At 35.4% G+C, this 23,778-nt stretch overlaps 5 protein-coding genes across 10 annotated transcripts; 4 read left to right on the forward strand and 1 right to left on the reverse strand.

Moving 5' to 3' along the window:
• Window positions 1–393: 393 nt before the first annotated feature.
• LOC111808648 (putative serine protease EDA2) lies at window positions 394–6,101 on the forward strand. Of its 4 annotated transcripts, XM_087126879.1 has the most exons (13): window positions 394–636; window positions 1,051–1,176; window positions 1,423–1,578; window positions 1,881–2,060; window positions 2,194–2,310; window positions 2,397–2,450; window positions 2,532–2,615; window positions 3,769–3,974; window positions 4,085–4,179; window positions 4,311–4,365; window positions 4,481–4,555; window positions 4,866–4,949; window positions 5,780–6,101. In XM_087126879.1, exons 1-12 carry the CDS (start codon window positions 466–468, stop codon window positions 4,909–4,911), a joined length of 1,365 nt encoding a protein of 454 aa, XP_086983005.1. In that variant the 5' UTR covers window positions 394–465; the 3' UTR covers window positions 4,912–4,949; window positions 5,780–6,101. The 4 variants fall into 4 exon arrangements, with proteins under 4 accessions (XP_086983005.1, XP_086982992.1, XP_086982998.1 ...); XM_087126866.1 differs by lacking the exon at window positions 4,311–4,365; XM_087126872.1 differs by lacking the exon at window positions 4,311–4,365 and having other exon boundaries at window positions 2,532–2,603.
• A 316-nt stretch (window positions 6,102–6,417) lies between these two features.
• On the reverse strand, window positions 6,418–9,752 carry LOC111804929 (protein CHAPERONE-LIKE PROTEIN OF POR1, chloroplastic). 2 transcript variants are annotated; one of them, XM_023689773.2, is made up of 5 exons: window positions 8,250–9,752; window positions 7,884–8,073; window positions 7,702–7,808; window positions 7,054–7,498; window positions 6,418–6,874 (listed from the first exon to the last, which is right to left on the reverse strand). In XM_023689773.2, the coding sequence occupies exons 2-5, from the start codon at window positions 8,021–8,023 to the stop codon at window positions 6,724–6,726; spliced, it is 843 nt and encodes a 280-aa protein (XP_023545541.2). In that variant the 5' UTR covers window positions 8,024–8,073; window positions 8,250–9,752; the 3' UTR covers window positions 6,418–6,723. The 2 variants fall into 2 exon arrangements, with proteins under 2 accessions (XP_023545541.2, XP_023545533.2); XM_023689765.2 differs by having other exon boundaries at window positions 9,505–9,750.
• A 133-nt stretch (window positions 9,753–9,885) lies between these two features.
• LOC111804908 (Galactose mutarotase-like superfamily protein) lies at window positions 9,886–13,973 on the forward strand. 2 transcript variants are annotated; one of them, XM_023689746.2, is made up of 10 exons: window positions 9,886–10,100; window positions 10,190–10,309; window positions 10,461–10,574; window positions 10,968–11,019; window positions 11,494–11,631; window positions 11,771–11,869; window positions 12,188–12,285; window positions 13,080–13,187; window positions 13,296–13,377; window positions 13,686–13,973. In XM_023689746.2, exons 1-10 carry the CDS (start codon window positions 10,039–10,041, stop codon window positions 13,749–13,751), a joined length of 939 nt encoding a protein of 312 aa, XP_023545514.2. In that variant the 5' UTR covers window positions 9,886–10,038; the 3' UTR covers window positions 13,752–13,973. The 2 variants fall into 2 exon arrangements, with proteins under 2 accessions (XP_023545514.2, XP_023545522.2); XM_023689754.2 differs by having other exon boundaries at window positions 10,196–10,309.
• Window positions 13,974–15,041: 1,068 nt separating this feature from the next.
• LOC111790493 (pheophytinase, chloroplastic) lies at window positions 15,042–18,690 on the forward strand. Its single transcript, XM_023671415.2, has 7 exons — window positions 15,042–15,505; window positions 15,615–15,716; window positions 15,821–15,959; window positions 16,305–16,475; window positions 17,470–17,710; window positions 17,936–18,027; window positions 18,280–18,690. The coding sequence occupies exons 1-7, from the start codon at window positions 15,403–15,405 to the stop codon at window positions 18,554–18,556; spliced, it is 1,125 nt and encodes a 374-aa protein (XP_023527183.2). The 5' UTR covers window positions 15,042–15,402; the 3' UTR covers window positions 18,557–18,690.
• Window positions 18,691–18,996: 306 nt separating this feature from the next.
• On the forward strand, window positions 18,997–23,530 carry LOC111806950 (uncharacterized). Its single transcript, XM_023692500.2, has 6 exons — window positions 18,997–19,131; window positions 19,209–19,292; window positions 19,425–19,509; window positions 20,959–21,047; window positions 22,916–23,027; window positions 23,167–23,530. Exons 1-6 carry the CDS (start codon window positions 19,090–19,092, stop codon window positions 23,394–23,396), a joined length of 642 nt encoding a protein of 213 aa, XP_023548268.2. The 5' UTR covers window positions 18,997–19,089; the 3' UTR covers window positions 23,397–23,530.
• The last annotated feature ends 248 nt before the right edge of the window (window positions 23,531–23,778 follow it).

Below are 23,778 nucleotides of genomic sequence, written 5' to 3' on the forward strand. Positions count from 1 at the left end.
AAGTAAGATAATATTTTTTTTTATAAAAACAGAGGCAAAAATACACGGGATAATTGACATGAAATGAAGTTGTCACGACCACAACCACAATTTTCCAAATGAATGCTTGCAATGCAAATAAAGAAAATGTTGCAATGCAAATAAAGAAAATGTGCACGTGGATAAATGAAAAGAATTTCGAACTAAAACGTTAATATGTATATTTATGAATATTCATATTAAGATTAAAAAAGAAAAAAAAAAGGTTAATACGAACAATAGACTTGTAAATGGAAAATCAGAACAAATAACTTTTTACATGGACTTACATAATTAAATTTTTTTTTAAAATTTATTTACTAAAAGATAAAAGATTTGAATCTATAAATAAAAGAGGGGAGGAAACTATATATAAACATACACATGCATGTCTACAAAACTCGCAATTTGTTAGTTCATTTTCAATTGGTGTCGGTATCATAAATCATGAGCAAGGTCGTGATGGTTGCTCGATTGTGGCTGGCGGTGGCGATGGCGGTGTTTTCATCGGCCTTCGTAAACGGCCATGTGACGCTTGGGTGGCTGTCTACAAGAAGCGAGTTCTTAACCCAGGAGGAGTTTTGGTTTGACCAGACCCTCGATCACTTCTCTCATTATGTAAAATTGCCTTCTCTCTTCTTCTGCCTTAGTTCCATTTCAATTGGATTCATCACATCTGATGACTGTTGGATTTGACTCGGGATTATTGTTCTGTGAAGCGTACTTGGCTTGATTCTGGTTTGTCTGAAATGAACTTGAGAAGTCGGAGTTCAATATATGGTTGATATAAGTGTTCTGTGCTTAAATTCTGACCTATATGCATTTTTAGTCGGTATGAACAATTATCTATGACAATGTATCACTCTGAAATACGAATTTTCTATTTGCTTCGTTCCCCTCCATATCTGTAGCTTCGTCGCGACCGTGGCATCTTGTAATTCAATTCTCTTACAATTTCTTGTATTTGTGAATTTCATACTTGTTACTTCAATTTACGTCTGTCATTCTCATCTTGGGTGCTGATATATACAGAACCGTCATAAGTTTCAGCAGCGCTATTTTGAATTCCTTGACTACTTTCGGATACCGGACGGGCCGATATTTTTTAGAATCTGTGGTGAAGGCCCCTGCAACGGGATTGCCAACGATTACCTAAGTGTATGTTCGACAATCATATCTGAAGAGATGTGTTTATGATTTCTTGTCGGAATGATGAAATGAGGGTGAATCTGCGGACATGATATTTATTGGTTGTTTACGTTAATTAGGAGTTCTTGTAGATGGATAGATAAAGAAGAGTAAGATAGAAAGTGAGCGAGTGACAGAGAAATCTATCTTCTTCTTAAGTTCCTTAAGTTATTTGAAGAGGTCATCTCTTTTGTCTTGTTCACTTACGTTATGCAGATTCTGGCAAAGAAGTTTGGAGCAGCCATTGTTTCTCTTGAGCATCGCTACTATGGGAAGAGTTCTCCTTTCAAGTCATTGACGACAAATAACTTGAGATATCTTTCATCCAAGCAAGCTCTGTTTGATTTGGCTGTTTTTCGTCAGTATTATCAGGTAATTATTATCCAATTTGTAGCTATATCATCAATTAAAAGGTGAAGTTCATTTCCTTATCCTTCTACTTGGAAGAGTTGAAGTATAGCTTATATTCAATTTATGTGATTGAAAAATCAGATTGAATACTTGTATGTTCGCACGTGTCAGATGACTCGTAATCAAGTGAAATAATAGGAAAATATAACAGGATATTGGATTTCTGCACTTCACTTCCTAAAGATATAGTTTATTTTTTAACAATTAATGACTTCACCAGCCTAATGTAAACTAATGTTGGTATGTTGGTGATTTACTTGCAGGATTCCTTAAATCTGAAACTGGACAGAAAGAGTGAAAACCCGTGGTTCGTTTTTGGTGTTTCATATTCAGGAGCTCTTAGTGCTTGGTTTCAACTTAAGTTTCCTCATTTAACGTGTGGAAGCCTCGCAAGTTCTGCTGTTGTCCTTGCCGTCTTTAATTTCACTGATTTTGATCAACAGGTGATTCAAATATCATGTTATTGGTTATATGCATTCTTGCTCTCTGATTCGATCAACTTCAGATTCTATGCAAGAATAACATTTTTTATTTTTTTTTGGTTCTTTTTGACAATATCCTGTGTTGTCTATGCAGATTGGCGAGTCTGCTGGTCCAGCTTGTAAGGCTGCTTTACAAGAAACCAATCAACTTGTTGAGCAAAGGTTTGCAATCAACAAAGAAGAAGTACAGGCATTGTTTGGTGCGGAAGAGGTCGATTTTCCATATAATCATCTATAGTGGGACACAGTATTTGTAGTCCTCATATTTTCCTTCTGATATCTAGCCTGTGTTTACAGATGGAAGTGGATGGGGATTTCTTTTATTTCCTGGCAGATGCTGCTGCTATGGCGGTACACTTAAATTTTTGAAGCCTCTCTGTAAGAATTTTCACTTTTCAATGTTGGTTATCTTTATTTGTTAAAAATGTGCAGTTTCAGTATGGAAATCCAGATAAATTGTGTTGTCCTCTTGTTGAAGCAAAGAATGCGGGAAAGGATTTAGTGGTATTCATTCATGTATTTCTTCTCAGTTCTTACCTTTATGCTTTACTTGTTTATAGCCTGTTTTGTTTCCTAATAAAAAAATGGAGGAACTATATTATATACTAAGAATGAGCAAGAAATTGGACAAAAACTAAAAGTTTAGAGGTAATGAATAGAAGGAATAGTACAATTTTTGTTAAAAAGAAGCCTACAAAAGAAGCCAGGATATGAACTTTGTGCCACTCTAAAACTTGTCTTCCACTTAGAAATTCTATTACTCCTCTCTTAATGAAGTGCAGCTAGACATCCAATCCTTCAAACTCAAGAATTAAGGAATATGATGAACCTTTTTTTATCATCATCATGCTCAAATCTCTAGATAAGTTCCCAATAGTTGTTAGATTTTAAGCACTAATAGTGACTCAACTAATAGTATAGTAGATTTATCTGTTAAGAGGCTCTCAATAAAATCTTGAAGTGTTTGGAATGACCTCTTGTTTGCCACCCTAATGTTCTATGGACATGCGATAGTGCTTAACGAGGCTGAAAGGGACATCTCCCATTCATTTAAGACCTTAACAATTTAAAGGATGAGATAGAAAAACTGGTCGAAGGAATGCTAGCCACTGCACCATGTTTTTGTGGGTTCTATCCGTGCTAGCAGCCAATTGGCTATTTTGCTGTGGCTGGTTTCTGTGTATTATCTAGCATTTGCAAAATCAAAGAAAAAGGAAGATAAAAAGAGCTTCAAGTACAAGAAAGGAGATGGCCTTTTGAAAAGGCCACAGAATTTAGTTATTAGCATCTGCTTGCCAATAACTAACCTTGATATACTTGTTTCTATGCCCGAACAAACATATCAAACTCTGTTTCCATCCCACAGTTAATTTACTTGTTTAGCCATCTTAACATAGCTGCCAAATTTGTCTGGTCTATAAAAAATTTTGCTTGAAGGTTTAAACTAAAAGTTGGGCAAGCATGTCGAAAAAGTTTATATTCAACAAACCCATGCAAAATAAATGATTTCCGACCTCCCTCTACACTACAGTGTCCTTTAAATGGACACATTTTAAGGATAATAATCGGGTTTCTGCTCAGAATGTGCATATTTTCACATACATATGTTACCTTTATCAACGTTTTCTGAGACATTTTTACACCGTGAATGGCACATTTTCACCTGCAGGATGCCTATGCCAAATACGTTAAAAATTATTTCCTTGGAAGTTTTGGTTCAAACGTTCGGACTTACATTCAGAAACACTTGAAAAACACCACTCTGGGTGAAGATAGTGCTGACCGGTTGTGGTGGTTCCAAGTTTGTACTGAAGTTGCATATTTTCAGGTAGCACCTGCAAATGATAGCATTCGATCCTCCAAAGTTGATATAAGGTATTTTTCCAGTCCCCTCTTCATAGATTTCGTGATTGTGATAGTTTTTATCATATTTCCATACTCCCTTTTAGCAGCTATTTGTTTACAAATAACTCAAGTAACCACAGATATCATCTGGATCTCTGCAAAAATGTTTTCGGAGAGGGCCTCTATCCTGATGTAGACACTACCAATATTTACTATGGAGGCACAAAAATTGCTGGTGTGTACTCGGGACTTCTTTTCTGGCTACCTCTACTTCACTTTAGTGTATTATACAATAGGTTCTATGCTTTTAAGTTTTAGAACCCAGTTACTTCAACCCTGATCCCTGAAATTTCTTCTTATTTTTAGTACTTTGTATGAAAGCACTTCTTGGCCAGTTCAACAAAACTTCCAAATTTCCCTTGTAGATAAGCTTTACCTTTCAATGACCAACTGTTTGTTTTTCCATAGATCAGGACAATGACACTGGTTCAAGTCTTATTTTACACGTAGTTTGAAAAAAATATTGTTTTTTGCAGGTTCAAAAATAGTTTTTACAAATGGTTCGCAGGATCCTTGGCGCCATGCATCCAAGCAAATACCATCTCCAGACAGTGAGTTCTGAATTATTGACTCTTAAAAGAATAGTTATATGTGAACTTCTCGGCCTCAGAGTGATCTTAGTCTTTGGCAAGGCTAGTTACTCTGGATTGTTTTGTGGGTTTGCCTGGAAATGTTTTCGTCTCATCTAAGGAGTTTCATTGATTTTGTTAAATCAAGTCAAGAACATATTTACATAAATGAATGGCCATTTTAATTTAAAGTAATGCTGATACTGAGTTTGATTAGGCCAGTGTCATTTACAATTCTTCTTCCTTTTTTTCTTTCTTTCCCTTTTTAATATATATTTTTATTTCAATTCAGTGCCATCGTACCTCGTGACATGTCGCAACTGTGGTCATGGAACTGATTTGCGGGGATGTCCTCAATCTCCACCAAATATTGAAGGTATCTAAAGATCTTCCGTTATATCCTTCTCTTCATTCTGTCTACAAATCATATTATCGAATTTCGAGCTTTGAGATTTCTGGTGGTCAATTTGATTTCATATAGAACTCCTACGTTTATTGGGGGAGGAGGAGAAGGAGGTCATTTATCCAAAGCCAGATTGACGGTCCTTAGTCAATCAAATATATATTAATGTATGAAATTTGATTTTCAAACTTATGGTTTGAATGTGAATTTAGCAAATCACTTCGAAACTGCATTTTTTTTTTTTTTCTACTGTTTTTTCTTTCCAAATGGAAGTTAAAAGTCGACTTTTATGGAGAGGAAAAAAAAAAATGACGTCCCACCACAAAAAGGAACTCAAAGTAAAATGAGATCTAAAGAGTAAGTACGGGATGCACAAAGAGAAACATTGAGCCTAATAGGGGAACACAGGTTAGAAGATCCCCTCTTGACTCCCATAGAGGTTCGATTGTACCTCTCGTATCAAAGACTCCACAGCAAGCACATACATTTCCTTCTCATAGTCCACAACAGAGAGAACTAAATCAGAAAAGGAAGGGAGCTCTCAATGGCTATTTCTTTCCAAGGATTCTTGTAAGAGCCTTTGACTCCACCCGACAGCCAGCCACTTAGAAGGCTGGGGACTGTACTTCCTCGCTATGATCCCACACCAAAGGAAAATGCCAAAGCCATTTTGGTTTTTGTTGCGAACCCTTAAATTCCAAATTTCGAACCCATCAAGGGCGACGGGTTCCCCCCACCAAACCTATGTGCAATCTACTTGTTCCTCCTTGCCATGAATTTGATCTCTCTGTGTGTCTCTTCAGGTGATGCTCACAGCTGTACCTCCCCTGCTACAGTTTACAAAGTTAGGCAGCAGTTAGTGAAAAAGATGGACCTTTGGCTGTCGGAGTGCCAAGCCTCTATTAATAGGAAATATGTTTGATGCTTAGCTTTGACTGCTAAATCACTCTCAGTATTCCATCCTATTCTTTATGTATATCCTTAAAGCAGATGTTTATACGCTCCTTTGAGGACATATCATCCTATTGATGCGACCAGAGAGCCCAAACTGTGTGGCCATTTATGTAATTATCCTACCATAATTCAATAATGGATGGAATGAAATGTCCCTTTTTTTCTTGATAACTCTATGTTGTTTCTTTGAATAGAATCGTTCTAGAAATCATTAATATTTATAAATTAAACTTCACATAGATTATTGTCATAGTTATAAGTTATCCAAGAATAAAAATATATTATTTTTGTTGTATTATATTAGTTTTTAATCTCTTGCATAAAAATCGTGGTCAGATTTAGTTGTTAAATTATTTTATTAATAATTTTGCCAAAATTTTCAGCGGATGTCTCTTATTCACTTATTAGATAACTAACTTTTTCATTTGATTATTATTTCTACTAACGTTTTCAATATAACAATTTTGATTAAATGAGGCAATACAAGTGAATAAAAAGGACAATTATATATTTATTCACATATCTGATCATTATAATTTTAAGAGTACAAAAATTATAATGTCAACTAAATAATATGAGAACTGTAGACGAAACTATGATTTGAGATTGAACTTAAAAAGTTCCATAGACTAAATGAAAACTATTTTTCATACGACATGGTGCCTCACCTCGCTAAAGTCCACACCTTATGGCTCAGGCTAAAAAAAAAAAAGAAAAGAAAGAAGCTTAATACGCTTCGCGCTTTCAGCCCCAGAAAATTTCGAACCTCACAATAGAAAAAATCTTTGCTCTGCTACTTTAAATACGTAGATGAAACCCAGAGTAAGATATAGGTTATTAGTGAAGTGGTTACTTCAAAGCCTCTCAATCCTTTTATAACAGGGGGGATCACAGATACCACCAAAAAGGTTCCCAACAGCCATGAGAATATGAAAGCTCCAGCCCTGTACCATTGAAAAAAAACTCCCATTAATTAAGCTCCGTTATCTTATCAGAAACCATTGAATTATGTTCTATATGGTTGTAGCAAAGAAGGAGAGTAGCCAATCAATCAACAAAAAAAGATATATTATGTTCAATCATAAAGTTCAAAAAGGAAACGATATGAATATTCTGGATGTACCCATAAAGGAATGCTCGGAGTTTGCTCTTCAGTCGATCGTGTATGAAATAGAAAGTGGCTATGAGTGATACAGCAACCTGAAGGGTTGGGCCTTCCTCAGTTGGGAAGAGAATGGTAAGAACGCCAAGAACTAAGAAAGCAATTAATGCCGTGATTATGAATTTTGTAGATGGTGTTTGAAACCTGCTCCTTATAGCCTGCACAACCCGTGACTGATTGACTTCCCTGACCTTTTTCTTGAGGTCAATTTTCGGGTTCTTTCTGTCGTAAAATTTTTGCATAATAATTTTATCATGAGCTGCTTCAATGGCATCAACACTGTCTTTGTGCCCTGCGTACCTATTAAAAAGGAAGTTTCTGGCAGATTGAATTTCATCTTCTGATGCTTCCTTACTTATGCCGAGCCGTTTGTATGGATCCCTTACATGAATTCGAGGGAATTCAGCTGCACTAGCAGAGAAAATCAAAGTTTTGGCCATGAACTTTTACCTTCTAAGAGTATTTTGATCATGAATTTCCAAATCTGAATATTTAACCCTTGAGGGTTGTAACCATTAGTCTAAACGGTCCCCAAACTTCTAATTTTCCCTTTCAAGCCACATAATTTTATTGTCTAATACCATTTCAACAAGGGAATAAGAACAATACCAGCAGAATCATTTGCAAGATCTCTGGAGGAAGCATCAAATGCACACTTAGTAGTGTGTCGAATTTGGAGAGTTTTGCATCTAAGAGCAGGACCCGTCCAGTAATTTCTGCATTAAACAAGTTAAATGAGGGTGAACTGGAAACACCACATCAGAACAATAGCGTGTATTAGTGAGCAGAACCTTTTGAGATACTGCAAATCAATAATTTCTCTAAAGTTCCCATTGGGAAAAGATGAAACCAGCTCACGTTGAATCCTAGTACTAGGTCTCAGAGGACAACATTTTGAGGGTTTGCCACTCAATCCCGACAAAATCATCATCGTCCAGTATCACTAATGTGTTTGTATTCTCCGAGCCACAGAATCAGCAGCTGAATGGTTTTTAAAACCACAGTATTAGACACACTTTAAATAAGATTAAGAAACAGAAACTGAAAAAAATTTGATCATAATAAATTAGAAAATATCACTCTATAAGAATCCGAGCATCAGCCATGAATTGCACCAATCAACAAGATGAAGAGAATTGGTATGCTATATAGATTACCTTCCATTATTTAGTCATGGATAAACGAGAATATAAAGTCTCTCTTGAAATTTCCAGGGTGTTCTATCCTTGAGCAGTGGTTAGCAATGTCATATAATGAAGTTGTCCTCACTGGCATGTCGTTCGGTGTTTGAGCTTCACCTCAAAGTTTTAAAACGCATCAAATAGGGAGAGATTTCCACCTCCTTAGAAGGAATGTGCCGTTCCCCTTACCAACCAATGTAGGATCTCACAATCCACCCTTTTGAGGGGAAGAAATGTTATATAATGTTATATAATGAAGTTGTCCTTGAGCCGTGGTTAGAAATGTTATATAATGAAGTTGTCCTTACTTGGCACGCATCTAATATAATGTCATATAATGAAGTCTCTCTTGAAATTTCCAGGGTGTTCTATCCTTGAGCAGTGGTTAGCAATGTCATATAATGAAGTTGTCCTCACTGGCACGCCGTTCGGTGTTTGAGCTTCCCCTCAAAGTTTTAAAACGCATCAAATAGGGAGACATTTCCACCTCCTTAGAAGGAATGTGCCATTCCACTTATCAACCAAGGTAGGATCTCACAATCCACCCCTTTGAGGAGAAGAAATATTATATAATATTATATAATGAAGTTGTCCTTGAGCCGTGGTTAGAAATGTTATATAATGAAGTTGTCCTTACTTGGCACGCCGTTCGGTATCTGAGCTTCCCCTCAAAATTTTAAAACGCATCTAATAGGGAGAGATTTCCACCTCCTTAGAAGGAATGTGCCGTTTCCGTTACCAACCAATGTAGGATCTCATAATCCATCCCTTAGAGGCCCAACGTCCTCGCTGGCACATAACCCCAGTCTCTTCTTCCAATAGTCAGTAATTGATCCTCTTTCTCAGTCAACAAAATTATGCGAGGAGAACAGAAGAAAGAGAAAATGCATAGAGAGACAAGTAGAATAAATTCGTTTTCATCCTCCCTCGCAGCCCATTTGGATAAAACTTTCAACCCGCAATCAAATTTTTCTAGAAAATTCATTCCACTTTCAGGGTTCAACATGTGAGCTATACAGTGAAATTAAGAGAGCTAAACCCATTCAACCAATCAAAGGAAATGCCGCAGTGAAGGTTAACTAATTTTTAGAGTACAAAAGAGAAAAATTATGCGATGCATGATGAAACAATAGTAAATTCCAGCAGAACCTCAATTGATAAAATTCGCTTAGTTCACCATCCACCCAAAATCAACCTCAAAAAACACACGAAATGAAATGAAGCTCAAAACCTCATGGGGGAAAATGCACGGCGGTCCGATAAGCAAAAGCTTCAGTTGGGTCGATCGCAAATGCTGAGCTGAAGGGAGAGGGAAGACGCTGACCTAGAGCTTTCGAAGTGCGCTACCGAACCACTAAACCCTGCTTTCTGAAAAATGAGAACCCAATTAAGAAATAATAGATTTTTTAACTTGAATTTTTTATTTTGACGAGTGATTTATCTCCGCACTATTGCACAATTCTTTTCCACGTAATTAATAATATCTAATTTGAGGATTAAAAAAAATATAACAACAATAATAGTAGATTTGTAAGGGTAGTTTGAGCACTTGTTCTAAAATAAAATAAAATAAAATTTTCAATTTTTAGGGACAAAAAAAAAAAAAAAAGAAGAAGGAAGAAGAAGAAGAGAATATCCGTATTTCCCATCAGCATTGTCAATGAATATCGACCACAGCGACTGAAAGTAAATGGATTTGAGGTGATTTTAGCTCTGTGCGGAGCATTGAATCAAGCAATTTCGATCTTCTTCGAGACAGGGAACAATGTCGATATCTTCCATCGCTCTCCCCACCCCATATCCGGCGTCCGTTCGTCGAGTAAATCGGTGAGTTCCCTTTTCAGCGTGGATTTTTTGCTTAGAAATTTCAATTGAATTCATTCGAGAAATCTCTTCCAAAACTGCGAGAGTTTTAGGCACAGATACAGAGGCGTTGCTGTTGCAAGTCTGGGAGGAAATTCTGCTACTTTGGGGGTGAAACTTACTGAAGGCGAAGGAAATTTACCCAAGGTTGTGCTCACTTCTCCGCTTGGTAGGTGAGGACTTTCGATCTTCTCATTAATATCAGAACGGATTTTGATTATGATTTTTCTTATTGTTTGACGTTTTGTAATTTAAATTTCACATTGCATTGTGGTGCTTCGGAATGAAGTTGTGAAGTGTACATGATATTTTATCGATTTTCAGTGAGGCCGATGTATACTTGTATGGAGGATGCATTACATCTTGGAGACTCGCAAATGGCAAGGATGTCCTCTTTGTTCGTCCAGATGCTGTTTTTAACAAGAAAAAACCAATCAGGTTTCTTCCGCCCTGATTTTCATTTCTTCTTTTCCTCCTTATTGTAAACGTAACAGTAGCATATTTTTCAATTCCAAGAAAATAGGTGAATCCATATGTTCCAATTTTTGTGTCTATTAGTTGAGTTCATCCCTTTCTTTTGAATTTGCCAATTCAAAGAAGATAAAACCATGTTTGCTTTGTAGATTGTATACTATATTAATGGTGAGATAAAAATGCAGCAATAATGAAAAATTGCCGAGTCCCTCGTGATTGGATCAAAAGATTGACGAGAGTTTGAATTGGATGTAGCATTTTTTAAGATCCAGATTACTGTTTTATCAATAGGAAAAGGCCTAAATTACCTGCAAAAGATGTGTTTGAAAGTACTGACAGTGTTCTTCTTTGTGACAGTGGTGGAGTTCCACATTGTTTCCCACAATTTGGACCTGGCCCTATACAACAGGTATCACTTTATTTCTGCAAGCAGTGCTTTTTAGTTTTCCTCGGTCATATTGAATTAATCCTTTTACTAAGGTGAGCTATTGACAACTATAGTTCTCAGTGAGAAAAATGGTTAGTCATCTCTGATCAAGCTCATAAATGCATCTTTTTCTTCAAAAAAAATATGTCATTATGTTCATTCTTTCAAACCCTTGAGCTTATGATGCACAGCCTGGATGTTAGTTGTTATTAAATGTGAATTTTCCTACATAACTTCTTCTATTGACTCTTTCTCTAATTTTATTTTGTGCTTTCACCATATTCATTAGTATGAGACTTAATGAATATGATAAATGCACAAAACGAGCATAGCTCAACAATAATTGGCATCGACTCCTACTCCTGGTTGGAGGTTCAAATCTCCATTTCCCCACATTTGTTGTGCTAAAAAAAGTTAATGTGACTTGTTCATGATTATAACTATTGATATTGACAGCATGGATTTGCAAGGAATGTGGATTGGTCCATCCTTGATTCCAAAAGTGTTGAAGACAATCCAGGTGTAACTCTTGAACTAAAGGATGATTCATATAGTCGTTCCATGTGGGATTTCAGTTTTCATGCTCTTTACAAGGTTAGCTGTTGCTCACGCTGACCAATAACATCTGTGCTTGGATTTTACCTTCTCGTTCTGCTAACCTCTATATTACAAAATCTAGTTCTGATTCTTTGTGATCGCAGTTGTTTTAACAGTTATTTTCAATTGTTTGCAGATTATTTTGGGTGATAAGAGCCTTTCCACTGAGCTAATAATTAAGAATACCGACAACAAGCCATTTTCATTTACTACGGCGTTGCATACTTACTTCCATGTAAGTACACTAACTCATTTTAGTGTTTTAACGGGTGGCCTTTCTGTATCGTTCAATTGCATGTTAATTGGTACCAGAATTTTGTTGGTGATCACTACCCACCCAAGATCAACTGAAAATCATGTGCATACTGCATAGTAAGATTGATGTGGAAATTGAAAAATGAGAAAGAGAGGGAGAAGAGAAAAACTGGCAAAGAATTTAATCAATTGTTTGAAATTAATAAAAGATGTGGGAATATATATTCTCAATATATATCTTACCATTGATTAACCGTACTCTTGCATACTGAATAACAATCTTTCCATTGCCACGCAGGCTTCTATAACCGGAGTCAAAGTTAAGGGATTGAAGGGTTGTAAAACATTGAACAAAGATCCAGACCCCGCCAACCCATTGGAGGGTGTGGAAGAAAGGTTAGTAATATGTTACGTTAAAATGTTTCTTCTACATGCATACTGTGTTGAATTTGATATCAATTCTTTTGGTCGTTTATCAGCAAGATTCTACAATGTACACATGCAATTGGATGAAGCTGTTTCATGTTACTTGATGTCAATCAATTGGTCTTCCTTTGCTTTCATGAGTAATAACTGAGGTCTTCTTAAGAGTATTGTGTTTGGAATAATGTTCTAAGTGCTTAAAAACAATAGTTTTTCACTTTTTAAGCACTTAGAAAGTCATTCTAAACAAACCCTTCATTTATGCCTTAAAAACTAAATGATGCTATCTTCACTCAGAACTTGATTTTTCAAGACGTGAAAATGATCAATTATGAATGTCCTACCTGAGTTCTTTAAACCAAATGTTTTGATAGAACAGCTGAGGGAGAGATTATCTAGTACTTCATAGATTAAAAGAAGAAAAAGAAGTACATAGGTTTCAGTTGATCGAGAGGTCTGAGGCTTTCCGAAAATACTACTTACAAGCCTATTGCCAGTTTCTTCACTTCCTATATACATACATACATACTCTGCTTAAAAGAATGACTCGAGGGCCCCCCAACTTTCGTATTACAAAATATACTCTCCTGACACATACCAACTCCCTCTCTTCGCTCGAGCATTTCCTTCACATTCTCGTCCTAGAATACATGACTGAGTGGAAGGTTTATCTCATATTTCTTTAGTCAAAGTTCTTCAAACTGGTTTGGATACTTGAAATTATGAAATAGGAAATGTTTCATATGATTTTCTTACCGACCATGCAGGGACGTGGTCAGTTTTCCTGGATTTGTTGATTGTGTTTATCTTGATGCACCTGGAGAATTGAGTCTGGATAATGGCTTGGGTGACAACATAATTATCAGCAATACAAAGTGAGTTGGATCTATTTGATGCTCTGTTTGGTATATGTTTAGCTTCAAACTATTATTTTTCTCTGTTTGAATTTAACTTATGGTTCCATTTCTCCAATTGCAATGCAGTTGGTCAGATGCAGTGCTATGGAACCCACATTTGCAGATGGAAGCATGCTATAGGGATTTCGTTTGTGTTGAGAATGCCAAGGTACCTTGATATTTTGGGAAAAGTCTCTTGATATATAAACTTATTTTATTTTTTTAGTATTGCTTACAAATTTGATATATACTCTAAAATACACCCACTAAATCTGAATAATAATAACAACAACAACATATAAATCTTCCAAACCTACTGATTTCGATGAGAATCGAACCTTGACGAACATTGAAACAGTACAAGCCTTTTCAACTTCCAGCCGTTCACTATTTCTTTAATTCCAAAGTAACATTTAGAACTCTTTTTTATTTCTTACTTTTTTTTATCCTCTCTCCCCTTTCTGGGGAGCCATACAGATTGGGAAGGTCCAGTTAGAGCCTGATCAATCTTGGACAGCGACACAGCAACTCAGAATTGCTTGAAACATGGACAAGAGCTGCCCAAATATTTGAATCCCTCCATTATCACCTAATTCAAGTTCTGGAAAGCTTTGAATAATGGGATTCGTTTTGTAAGATATTGTGCTTCTCAAAACTACATTGTCAACGTTCATTAGCTTTATCCTATTGAACAATGTAACTAAAACAATAAAAGTATTTTGTGAAAGCATTTTCTGAAGAATGAAGATTACATTTATTCTATAAGATGTCTCATGTGGGGCTCATAATTGGTATAGAAGTTCAAGTTTGTATGTCATAGAACTGAGAAGCTTGCGTTTGTGTAGCCTGTATTCGAATTGGGTGGCTGATTGAATTATAGAAATTTGGGTCTTTTGCTGGTTTGTGTGTGTGAGATTGAGATTGAGTTCATGTAGCTTGAGTTTGTGCTACAGCTACAAACTATAATCAACTTGAGAGAGCTTAGAAAAGGGACATTTTACAGGAAATAGAGAAACAAAAAATGAAGGCAAAGTCGATTGCTGATGAATGCAATAAAAAAAAAAAAAACACTTCCTGTTTAGCTGAGCTTTATTCTCTGTCACAGGGAAAGTTTCTAATTTGTTGAACTGTTTATGATATTCCTTTGATTTTTCTTTTATTGTAACTTGTAAATTTCTCCATCAATCATTTGGTTTTCAAATAAAGCCGTCGGTATAATTGTGATTGTCACTACTTTAATAATTTTTTAAATATAAATTTAGCTATTTAATAAACATTTTGACTCTTAAAATTCACATTTTTATTTTATGAGATTAATATCGACGAAACTTTTTAATTATAATAATTATTAATCTTGTGGTATTAATTATTTTAAGTTTTTACTGGCATTCCTGCTTTTTTTTTTTTTTTTTTTTTTTTTTTTTGAAAAACATTCAACAAAAAAAAAAAAAAAAACATTACTTCAGAAATTAATTTGCACCGTTTTCTCAAAAACATAATTAATCTAATATAATGTTCTTATTTTTTGTATTTAATTTGAAACTAGATCTTTCTTGAAATAATTCCTTTTATAGAAATTGTTTTTCTTGATATTTTATCAAATTATTTAAAGTAATAATAATTTTGATTTAAATTAATTATTATTTATTTTAGTTATTCTAGTTACATTTTGTAAGAATTTAGTAATAATTAACCACATATTTAAATTTAAAATTTATGAAACACAGATTTATTTATTTATTTTAATTGCAAATAGCAGATGATTTTTTCTTAAACAGCCAAATTGAATTTCATCGGGACCTTTCTACAATCGGCCATGTCTCACTGTCCATTGTCTTTACCAATTCCCCTCGGATTTTCCGGTACATGGAATGGTGTAAAGAACTTGTTCAATAATCACTCGTACTTGCAGGAGGAGCGTCGTTTTCTTGCGGTCCCTTTCAACAAGAAAATCAATTCATTTCCACCAGAAGTCTTGAAAGCTATAAATCTGAATCAGCATTGGCTGCAAGTTCGCCACAACTCCCAAATGCACACCAGCCACTGATATTACAGGTTCTAAGCCCTCAGAATGGCGAGTCCCACTTGCCGGGATCTTCCCCTTTTTGTTCCGTTTACAAGAGTTTTACAGTTTACTTAACAGTCTCAATCCTCTAGCATCTGGAACGTTGTAGTAGAATTTTCTCCCTTCTCGATGATTTCCTTTGCCGGCGGCATTTCGCCGTCGCTCAAGACGGAGATTTATAACCCTTCCGCTAATTGGAATTTTGTCCCTCTGAGGAGAGCATTTCAACATAGTAAGATTCATTGCTTACTTTTTTCCTTTTTCCGTTTTTCTCTGTGTTTCTATTTGAGGGTTGAGAACACTAAATGCTGAATTGTTTGAGTCTGGCTTTGTACTTGGAGGAAGCGAATGTGTAATGAATAGGCGAAGCTTTGCTTTTAGGGGAATTGTGGCTTCTGGAGTTTCAGTTACGGGCTCTTCTGCGGTGATTCAACCTTCTCAAGGTCAGTTTTGTGGGTTGTGCTAGTTAATGATTTAAAACTGGCCTCCTATGTGCTGCCTTATTAATTGCAGCTCGGCTAAGTTTTTCTTTATTGTTCTTTGAAAGGTATTGAAAGATTACCTTTCAAACCAGAAGGTTATAACTTCTGGACATGGCGGGGTCACAAGATACATTATGTTGTACAAGGAGAAGGTCCTCCAATAGTTCTCATTCATGGGTTCGGTGCTTCTGTATTTCATTGGAGGTTTGATTTATTTGCCTTTTTCTGTTTGCAATTTTCTCTTGAATCGTCATACTTCAATGAGTGAGTTGGAAACAAATTTAGGCTCTTTAACGTAATTGCTAAGTTTTTGGTATTAGATCTTAAGTTCAAATTCTGTATCTTTTTGTTACTATTTCATACTAATAATCAATGTATTGGGACTCTCAATTACGATTAATATATGGTTCATATGTTAGTTAGGTCTGTGTTAAAAAACAAATTGGATCAAAGAACTTCAACTTCTGAGTCTTGTGGCGATTCATCCGTATCTTTATTTTCTGTATCAATTGAGTGATTCCATAGCCATTTTTTTCCTTCTAATTGTAGGTATAACATACCAGAGCTGGCTAAAAAGTACAAGGTTTATGCTTTAGACTTGCTGGGATTTGGGTGGAGTGATAAAGCATTAATTGAGTATGATGCCATGGTATGGAGGGACCAAGTTGTGGATTTTATGAAGGAAATAGTGAAACAGCCCGCAGTTTTAGTCGGGAACAGGTAATAATCTCGATGAAGTATACTGTATAAATGTCGTATGAAAATGTATTAAGTGTAAATGGACTTATGCGATGATTTAAATGTTTCTGTTTAGACTTTGCTTTATAAAATGCTGCGTACTCTAAATTATTATCACCACAATTTGATTTTTATGTATAACTATTTAGCATTTCAATTGTTTTTTGATATCGAATTGCAATCTGATTGTTGCTTGTCCACATTCGCATTTTTTTCTTTGATCAAACTAAGCATTTTCGTCCTTCGACATAGAATTCATTGTCTGCACGTCTTTTAAGATTTGAAAGTATAGGCGGCTACTTCAAATTTGAAAGATGTCATGGGAAAATAACCTTCTACTTCTTTGTTATCTATATACAACTTTTAGGAAGATCTTCTTTGGGTTTAGTTTCATTCTCTTTGTTCAATTGGTTCCGCGTTGTTCCTTTTTCATTCCTTTATGGAGTTTGTATTGTTGAACATTAGTCTATTTTCATTTATTCAATGAAAAGTTTCGCATCTGTTGTCTATATATGTATATATGTATACATGCGTGCAATTTTTTCAAGATGGCACCGTAAGGTATTTTAGTTGTCGTTTCAATGTTCAAAGACTTGCATGTTTCAAAGTGTGCTACCAATTTTTCGGATATAAATATATATGTTCCAAGTTGCATGCACTCCCTTGTACAGTCTGCTTCAATTCATGTCTCAAGTCTAATGATTCTTGGTCTAACTAACAAGCCTCATTTTTCGAGTCTTAACCTATTGTATAAGACCATATTTCAGTATAGAATGATCCATGATTATAATTAGCTTCACTTCTTCGTTATTATTTGTTTTAGATGTGTTAATCTACTGTTACAATAGCAAAACAAAATGTGAAAGTTTGTCCATGTCAGTTGCCAATAAGTATGGTGGAGCTGGACAATAGTTTTAATTAAAACTAATTCTGGATGTTGCATTCAAATTGATTCTGATTTATGGTTCTTTGGTAGCCTTGGAGGATTTACCGCCTTGGTTTCAGCAGCAGGATTGGCGGAGCAAGTCCGTGGAGTTGTATTACTAAACTCTGCCGGGCAGTTTGGAGATGCTAATAAGTCGATAGATGAACCAGAAGAAACAAGCTTCAAGAAGTTCATTCTAAAGCCACTGAAAGATTTTTTCCAGAGGATATTTCTTGGAGTTCTTTTCTGGCAAACTAAGCAACCAGCTAGAATTGTTTCCGTTTTGAAGAGTGTAAGTGGCTGCCTAAGCTGTTTGTTTTGAGGCATTGTTGTTTGTTAGACTATTGCAGGTTATGTTCAGCATTCCTTAATATCTTGTAAAGGTAAAACTAACATCATACGGAAAACTATTAATTGTGTCTCCTATATATTAGTATAAGCATTTAAGATTGGCTTCCGGGTATCTATCCGTTACGTGTGCCCGAATGTCTTTGATTCATCTTTGTTATCCTTACAGGTATACATAAACTCTGAAAATGTCGACGACTATCTGGTAGAGTCTATATCGAGGCCAGCAGCCGACCCAAATGCAGGAGAAGTTTACTACAGGTATGTGTTTCTGTCTAGCAACATCTTTCTTCACCACCCATCAGTGTAGTTTGTTCAAAAGAATGGCCTGCATAATTCAGAACTCAAAAACTTTATCAATACATAATCTACCATCATTTCATTTGGAAAAGACGAACTGTTAGAATCTATCAACTTAAGCTTTTGGAACCCGTAGTAGTTTAATACGAACGAGGCAACCTACTTGGATCAGTCGACGATTGTCTGAAAAAACTCATGTCCCTTGTGGTGCAGATTGATGACAAGATTCATGTTCAATCAAAGCAAGTATACACTAAACAGTGTACTGAGTGAGCTGAGGTGCCCTCTGCTGTTACTGTGGGGCGACTTAGATCCATGGGTTGGTCCTGCTAAGGCCAACAGAATCAAAGAAGTGTATCCCAACACAACTCTTGTAAATTTGAAAGCAGGGCATTGCCCACATGATGAAGTTCCAGAGCTTGTCAATTCAGCTTTAATGGATTGGCTATCAACCTTACAACAACCCCAACCCTCTGTTCCTTTACTGTAAAAATCTCTCTAATTTTTGTGTACCATTTGTATTCATACTTCACTCTGAGATTTCTTTATACATCTCAGATGCTCATGTCTGAAACTTAGAATCATGATGAATCTTAGAATGGTAAAAAAGGCTTTTTACTTTTACTTGTTGAGAGATTGAAGTAAGTTTGTAAAATCTTGGTTTCTCTCTTCTCTAGGGAGATAGAAACAATGATATATACGAAGAGGAGGAAAAATAAAGAGAATAAAGCATATCAATATTATATATAAATTTTTGAAGTGTAGAGTAAAAACTTAAATCAATTCGTCACTAATAATTTTCATTTTCATCAAAAATATTTTTATTTTGTTGTGTTTGAGATTAATAAATTTTTTAAAAGTTTAAAAAGTATTTTTTAAATAAAATACAAAATTCAACCATATTTTATATAATTTAGCCATAAATAAATAAATAAATGTGCCTTCGACTCGCTGGCTTTTTCCATCCGTTTGGTTGCATCGGAGCTTTCACTGATCGGAAGCCATCTCCGAGAGTAAAGCGACATGGGTGCTTCGGAATCCTCACTCTCAAGCTCTCAGAAAGCGGTATTGCTTAGTTTTTTCATAATCTCTTTGCATTGCTCACTTATTTCCCATCTTAATATGTTCTGTTACGCCTGAAGCGGCCAGCTGATGTAATCTCCACCGTCTCGGAGCGATCAGAAGCTGTTGACCCCATATTAGAGAGGCTCAAATCCCTTAAAATCGTAAGTTCAATTATGAAAGTTCTTCAATTTCCCTTTTTGTATGACAGCTAGGGATTCGTTACACCTCATTTCTGGGAATTGTCAAACTTGGATCTGGATTTAGAATTTCATTTGGTTTATTTCGTATTGTAGACAACACCGATATTGCAATCACCCCCTACGGAAGGTAGCCTGACAGATATCTTAGTAAGGAAACCGCCCTCTTCTTCAAATGCTGGTAGGATTCTTAGGATTGAACTTATTGTTTGTTTAGTTTCCTTCTTGGATTAAAATTGGTTCTGTTGGGTAATTTCGTTTTAAACCACGCTTTGTGCTGCCCTAGCCAGCGGTATAAAAAAAAGGCTCAGAAGGGAGGTACAGGAGAAACACGGTTAAGTATTTCAAGCATAATTGTGATAATCAGTCTCTGCACTACCGGCTATAACATTTACCTTTGGCTAAATAGTAGTTGGTGCTTATGGACTTGGTTGTTTCTGAACGGGTAAGAATAATAAGCATACACCGGTTACCATTGAATTGTAAGCGTCAGTATCACTTCCAGTTCAGGAAGCCACTGAGGATTACAGTAGCTGTTATAATAATAACTCAAGAATCTCTGTTCAACCTGCCAGTACTGTGTTCCTCAATATACTGATCACTTATGAAGCATAGTGTCACATGGTCAAAACTAAACACCCTTGTAACACATAGACACTTTAAGTTGACCAACGCGTCCATGTCTTATTTGGTTAGACACTTGTTAAGAACAATATACACATGCCAAAAACTAGTTGAACAAATTGAATGCATGTTTTGAACAGTTGTTAAGCAAAATAAACGTATGAACATTCTGGAAGCGAAAGGCATATTAGTGTATAAGCATTATTGACTTCAAATCTCTTTTTCATAAAGATATGAGAAGATTTAGAAAGTGGATAAGTTGGTTTAAATCTATCTTGAATATTTGTTTCATAAAAACATTTCTTCGTAAATGCATAAGCATTAAAAAGAAAAAACCATTTTTTAGCATGAACATTAAAATGTGTAAAAAGAATATATGTATACATATTTTAAAAATGTATATCATAATGTACATATCCTTATTATGTTCATGTTCTAGATTTTTTTTATTTTAAATTAATGTGTCACTGTGTTTGTGTCTTATTTGTGTAAGTGCTTATTAGCTGATCAGTATCTACACTTGGGATGCATGGATTGGTAATGAGGTCTCTAGATGTAGACGAACATTTGAACTAAAAGCTTTTGGCAAATATGTTCATTTTTTATATTGGGGTTGGTAAACTAATTTGGAAAAGAAGAGTGTACCACTTACTTCTGTAACTTTCAACTGTTTGTACAATATTGATCATGCAGCCTTAATCCAAGTTGGGAAAACGTTCATATTTTATCCAAGTATGAGCCTGCAATCATTTGTTAATTTTTTAGTTGAAGTAAATGAAAAAAATATATATAGTTTCGGTAAAGGAAGAAACCATTTTGCTAATTTAGGCTTCTATCCGGTGTTATGGTTTTCGTCATTGTAGCATGGATATCGAGATTATTGAGTCTATTGCTTAGTTAGTTCTCTTTATCATATCGTAACCTTTTCTGTGTCATGTTATGCCATTGCAATATTTTTTCCAAAGGATGCTGCGTGACTGTTCTATTCTTTCTCAATGCAATGTAGTTACCGTGAATCCCCAAGTGCTTTTGGAGCTCTTCTCAGTGTACCGTAATTGGCAGGATGAACGGGTCCAAAAGATCAACAAGAATCAGGTTTGTTCTGTTAAAAAATATTTTGATTTTTTATGGTGAATGCAAATGCTTGTGAGTTATTACATCATTCAGTTCCTTTTATTTCTGTCTACAAAAGATGCCGCTGTTGTGGTTTTATGTTTTTTCTGCTTTAGGTTTTATCTAGAGCTCCCTTTAACAAGTAGAATATACTGCCCTCATGATAGAGTTTAAAGGGGCTATGGTTTCCATATTCTTTTTTTATTTCTTTACATGAGTGTGGAGATTTGAACTTTTGACCTTTAGGTCTAGGATACAATGCCTTAATTAGTCGAGCTGTGCTCAGTTTGATAACGTTTCTCATATTCGGTCCCCTTCAACATACTTTTCGTATGATAATGATATGGTTCAATATTAGAAATCAGAGTAAAGTTTCATAAATATTTCAGTATCCTCGTCAACTTTTGCCTGTCAAGGGATTCTTTTTTGCCTTGGTCAAAAGGAAAAAAAGGAAGTTGGTTCTGAAGTCGCTAATTTCTTGTACTTATCTTTCTCTTTCAATATCTCATCCTGCTCATTGTAGGACTATGCCCTATCCTATTTAGGTGATTTCGGGGGTTAAAATTCTTAAGGTCACTTTTAGCTGGTTATTCAGGGGCAAGTCAATTCTGAATTTATTCAGACGAGGTTTGCTACCATGTCTTTCCAACATTGGTAGTGTTTTTTATTTATTATTATTATAACTTTTTATTTTTAGTCTAGCCTCTTAGGACTTAGCATCATCTATATATATTAATGAGAAATGAGAAACCAACTTTTCATTGAGAAAACGGAAAGAAAAAATAGTCCAACAAAAGGAACTCCGATAAAAACTACAAAAAAAAGTCCAATCCATCAAAATATGACCTAAGCCGACAATTATAAAAAGCCATAGTGATAGAAGCCCACAAAGAAGATTAGCATCATATTTTTTGTTTTTTTGTTATCTTGGTCTATTTGGATACATATTTCAATTAGCATTACCTGTAATGTTATCGATCTTAAGTGCAATGATTTTTTGGCCTTGACGTCGGTAGAGTTCCCTTTTTCTGGGAGAAAGGGATGAGTTTATGTAAAATGGTCATATTAGCTTCAGTGTGGAGTATTTGGTTGGACTACAACAAGAATTTTTTTATGATAGATCTGGGATATTTTTGAGATGCGTATTGGAAGTCTGAACCTCTTTGAATCAATTCTAAGACTTCTGTATGAATTTTCGAAGTTTTCTATTTTTATGGTATAAGTGTTGGGGCCCTGGGGGGCTTACATGTCAATGGGATGGTTGCAGGTATTTATTTCTCTAAAGGGGGACCTTTCTGATGTTTTTGCACCGCTTCCTTTCAGTCACATCTAGTACCTCCATTTTCACATTCCTAGATGAAAGTTTTGGTTTACCATTTACAATATTTTTTTTAAAGAAAAAGAATATTTAAACTCTGATGTAGTACTACTTTCTTTTTACTTGGACTATGTTGAGCGTTAATGAGACCAATTCTTTTATATTGAAGGCAAGGATGGAAAATCTTTTGGGTTTTGCAAATTAAGCATATTAATATTACTTCCACCTAAATTTTCTTGTTTTGTAATCTAACAATTTGAAATTTGATTAGAATTGGAGATGTTTTCTTGAAAAAAGAAACATGGAACTCATTGTAACCAATTGGTTATCAAATAGGATTTAAACTATTGGAATTTCCAATTACAACTTTTTGTATTGATATTACGGTACTTTACCTGATCAGAAAACCCTATTGTTCTTTAGTATTTATTCACACTTGGAATGTTCTTGCAGCCTTAGTGTAGGGTTCTTCCAGTAGAAGAATAGGAAAGATTGTTGTCCATGGAACTTAATTTGGTGATAACTATTGTAGGAAGATATCGAAAACAAGATCGAAGTCACAGATGCTTTGGCTGTTAAACTTCTTCAACGCTTAAATTTTTCGGTTTCTGCAGTGAAAACAGCTTCCGAACATCTATCCGAAGGTACCGATACACATAGTTTTTCTTCCTCTCTTTGTCTGTTTCCTTTTCTTTTTCTTCTCAACAGATGGGTTTGTGAATGCTTGTGTTTTGCGAATTAAATGTACTAGTTGTACTATTGTCTGTCTTTGGATATGTGTAGTTCACGCACTGAAAGTGGAAATTGGTGAGCTTAAGGGAAGATTGACAGAAGTTATTAGTAATTGCGATGCAATATGCAAAAGAATTTCTTCAGAAGGACCAGAGTCTCTACGGTTATCTATCGAGCCATTTGTTGTTGCCACCACCGACTCAGGGTCGTCCTGTAATTCATCTTCTCAGCAAGTAGATTTGAATACAAATCCACATCCCCAAGAACCCAAATTAGGTTGATTCTTTATTGGAACATTTTGCAATCTTAGAAAACAAAGATTTCATAGCAAAAGATGGTAAATGTGCCAATTCTTGAAAAACATTGGATGGATATCAATCCCATGTTGTGTATATATAGTGACTTCATTTTTCAACATTCATCCAGTCTGAAAAACATTAAACTCAAACTGAAACACAAACAATCGTCTACGGAGAGATAGGCAGCTAGTCAAATTTGTTGTTTACAGCAAATTTCAGCTGTTAAAATGCTGTCCTACAGGCTTACATCAGTGTTCCAAAATCTAGGACGGTTGACCGTAGTAGCCCTTTGAAAGGAGTGGGCGCCCACTAAAAGATGTTTCCTCCTTCGGCCCTTTCAACCCCTGAGAATTCTCCACCGACG

The sequence above is a fragment of the Cucurbita pepo genome, chromosome 1 (assembly GCF_057944985.1).
Source record: "Cucurbita pepo subsp. pepo isolate OVF chromosome 1, ASM5794498v1, whole genome shotgun sequence".
Taxonomy (NCBI): domain Eukaryota; kingdom Viridiplantae; phylum Streptophyta; class Magnoliopsida; order Cucurbitales; family Cucurbitaceae; genus Cucurbita; species Cucurbita pepo.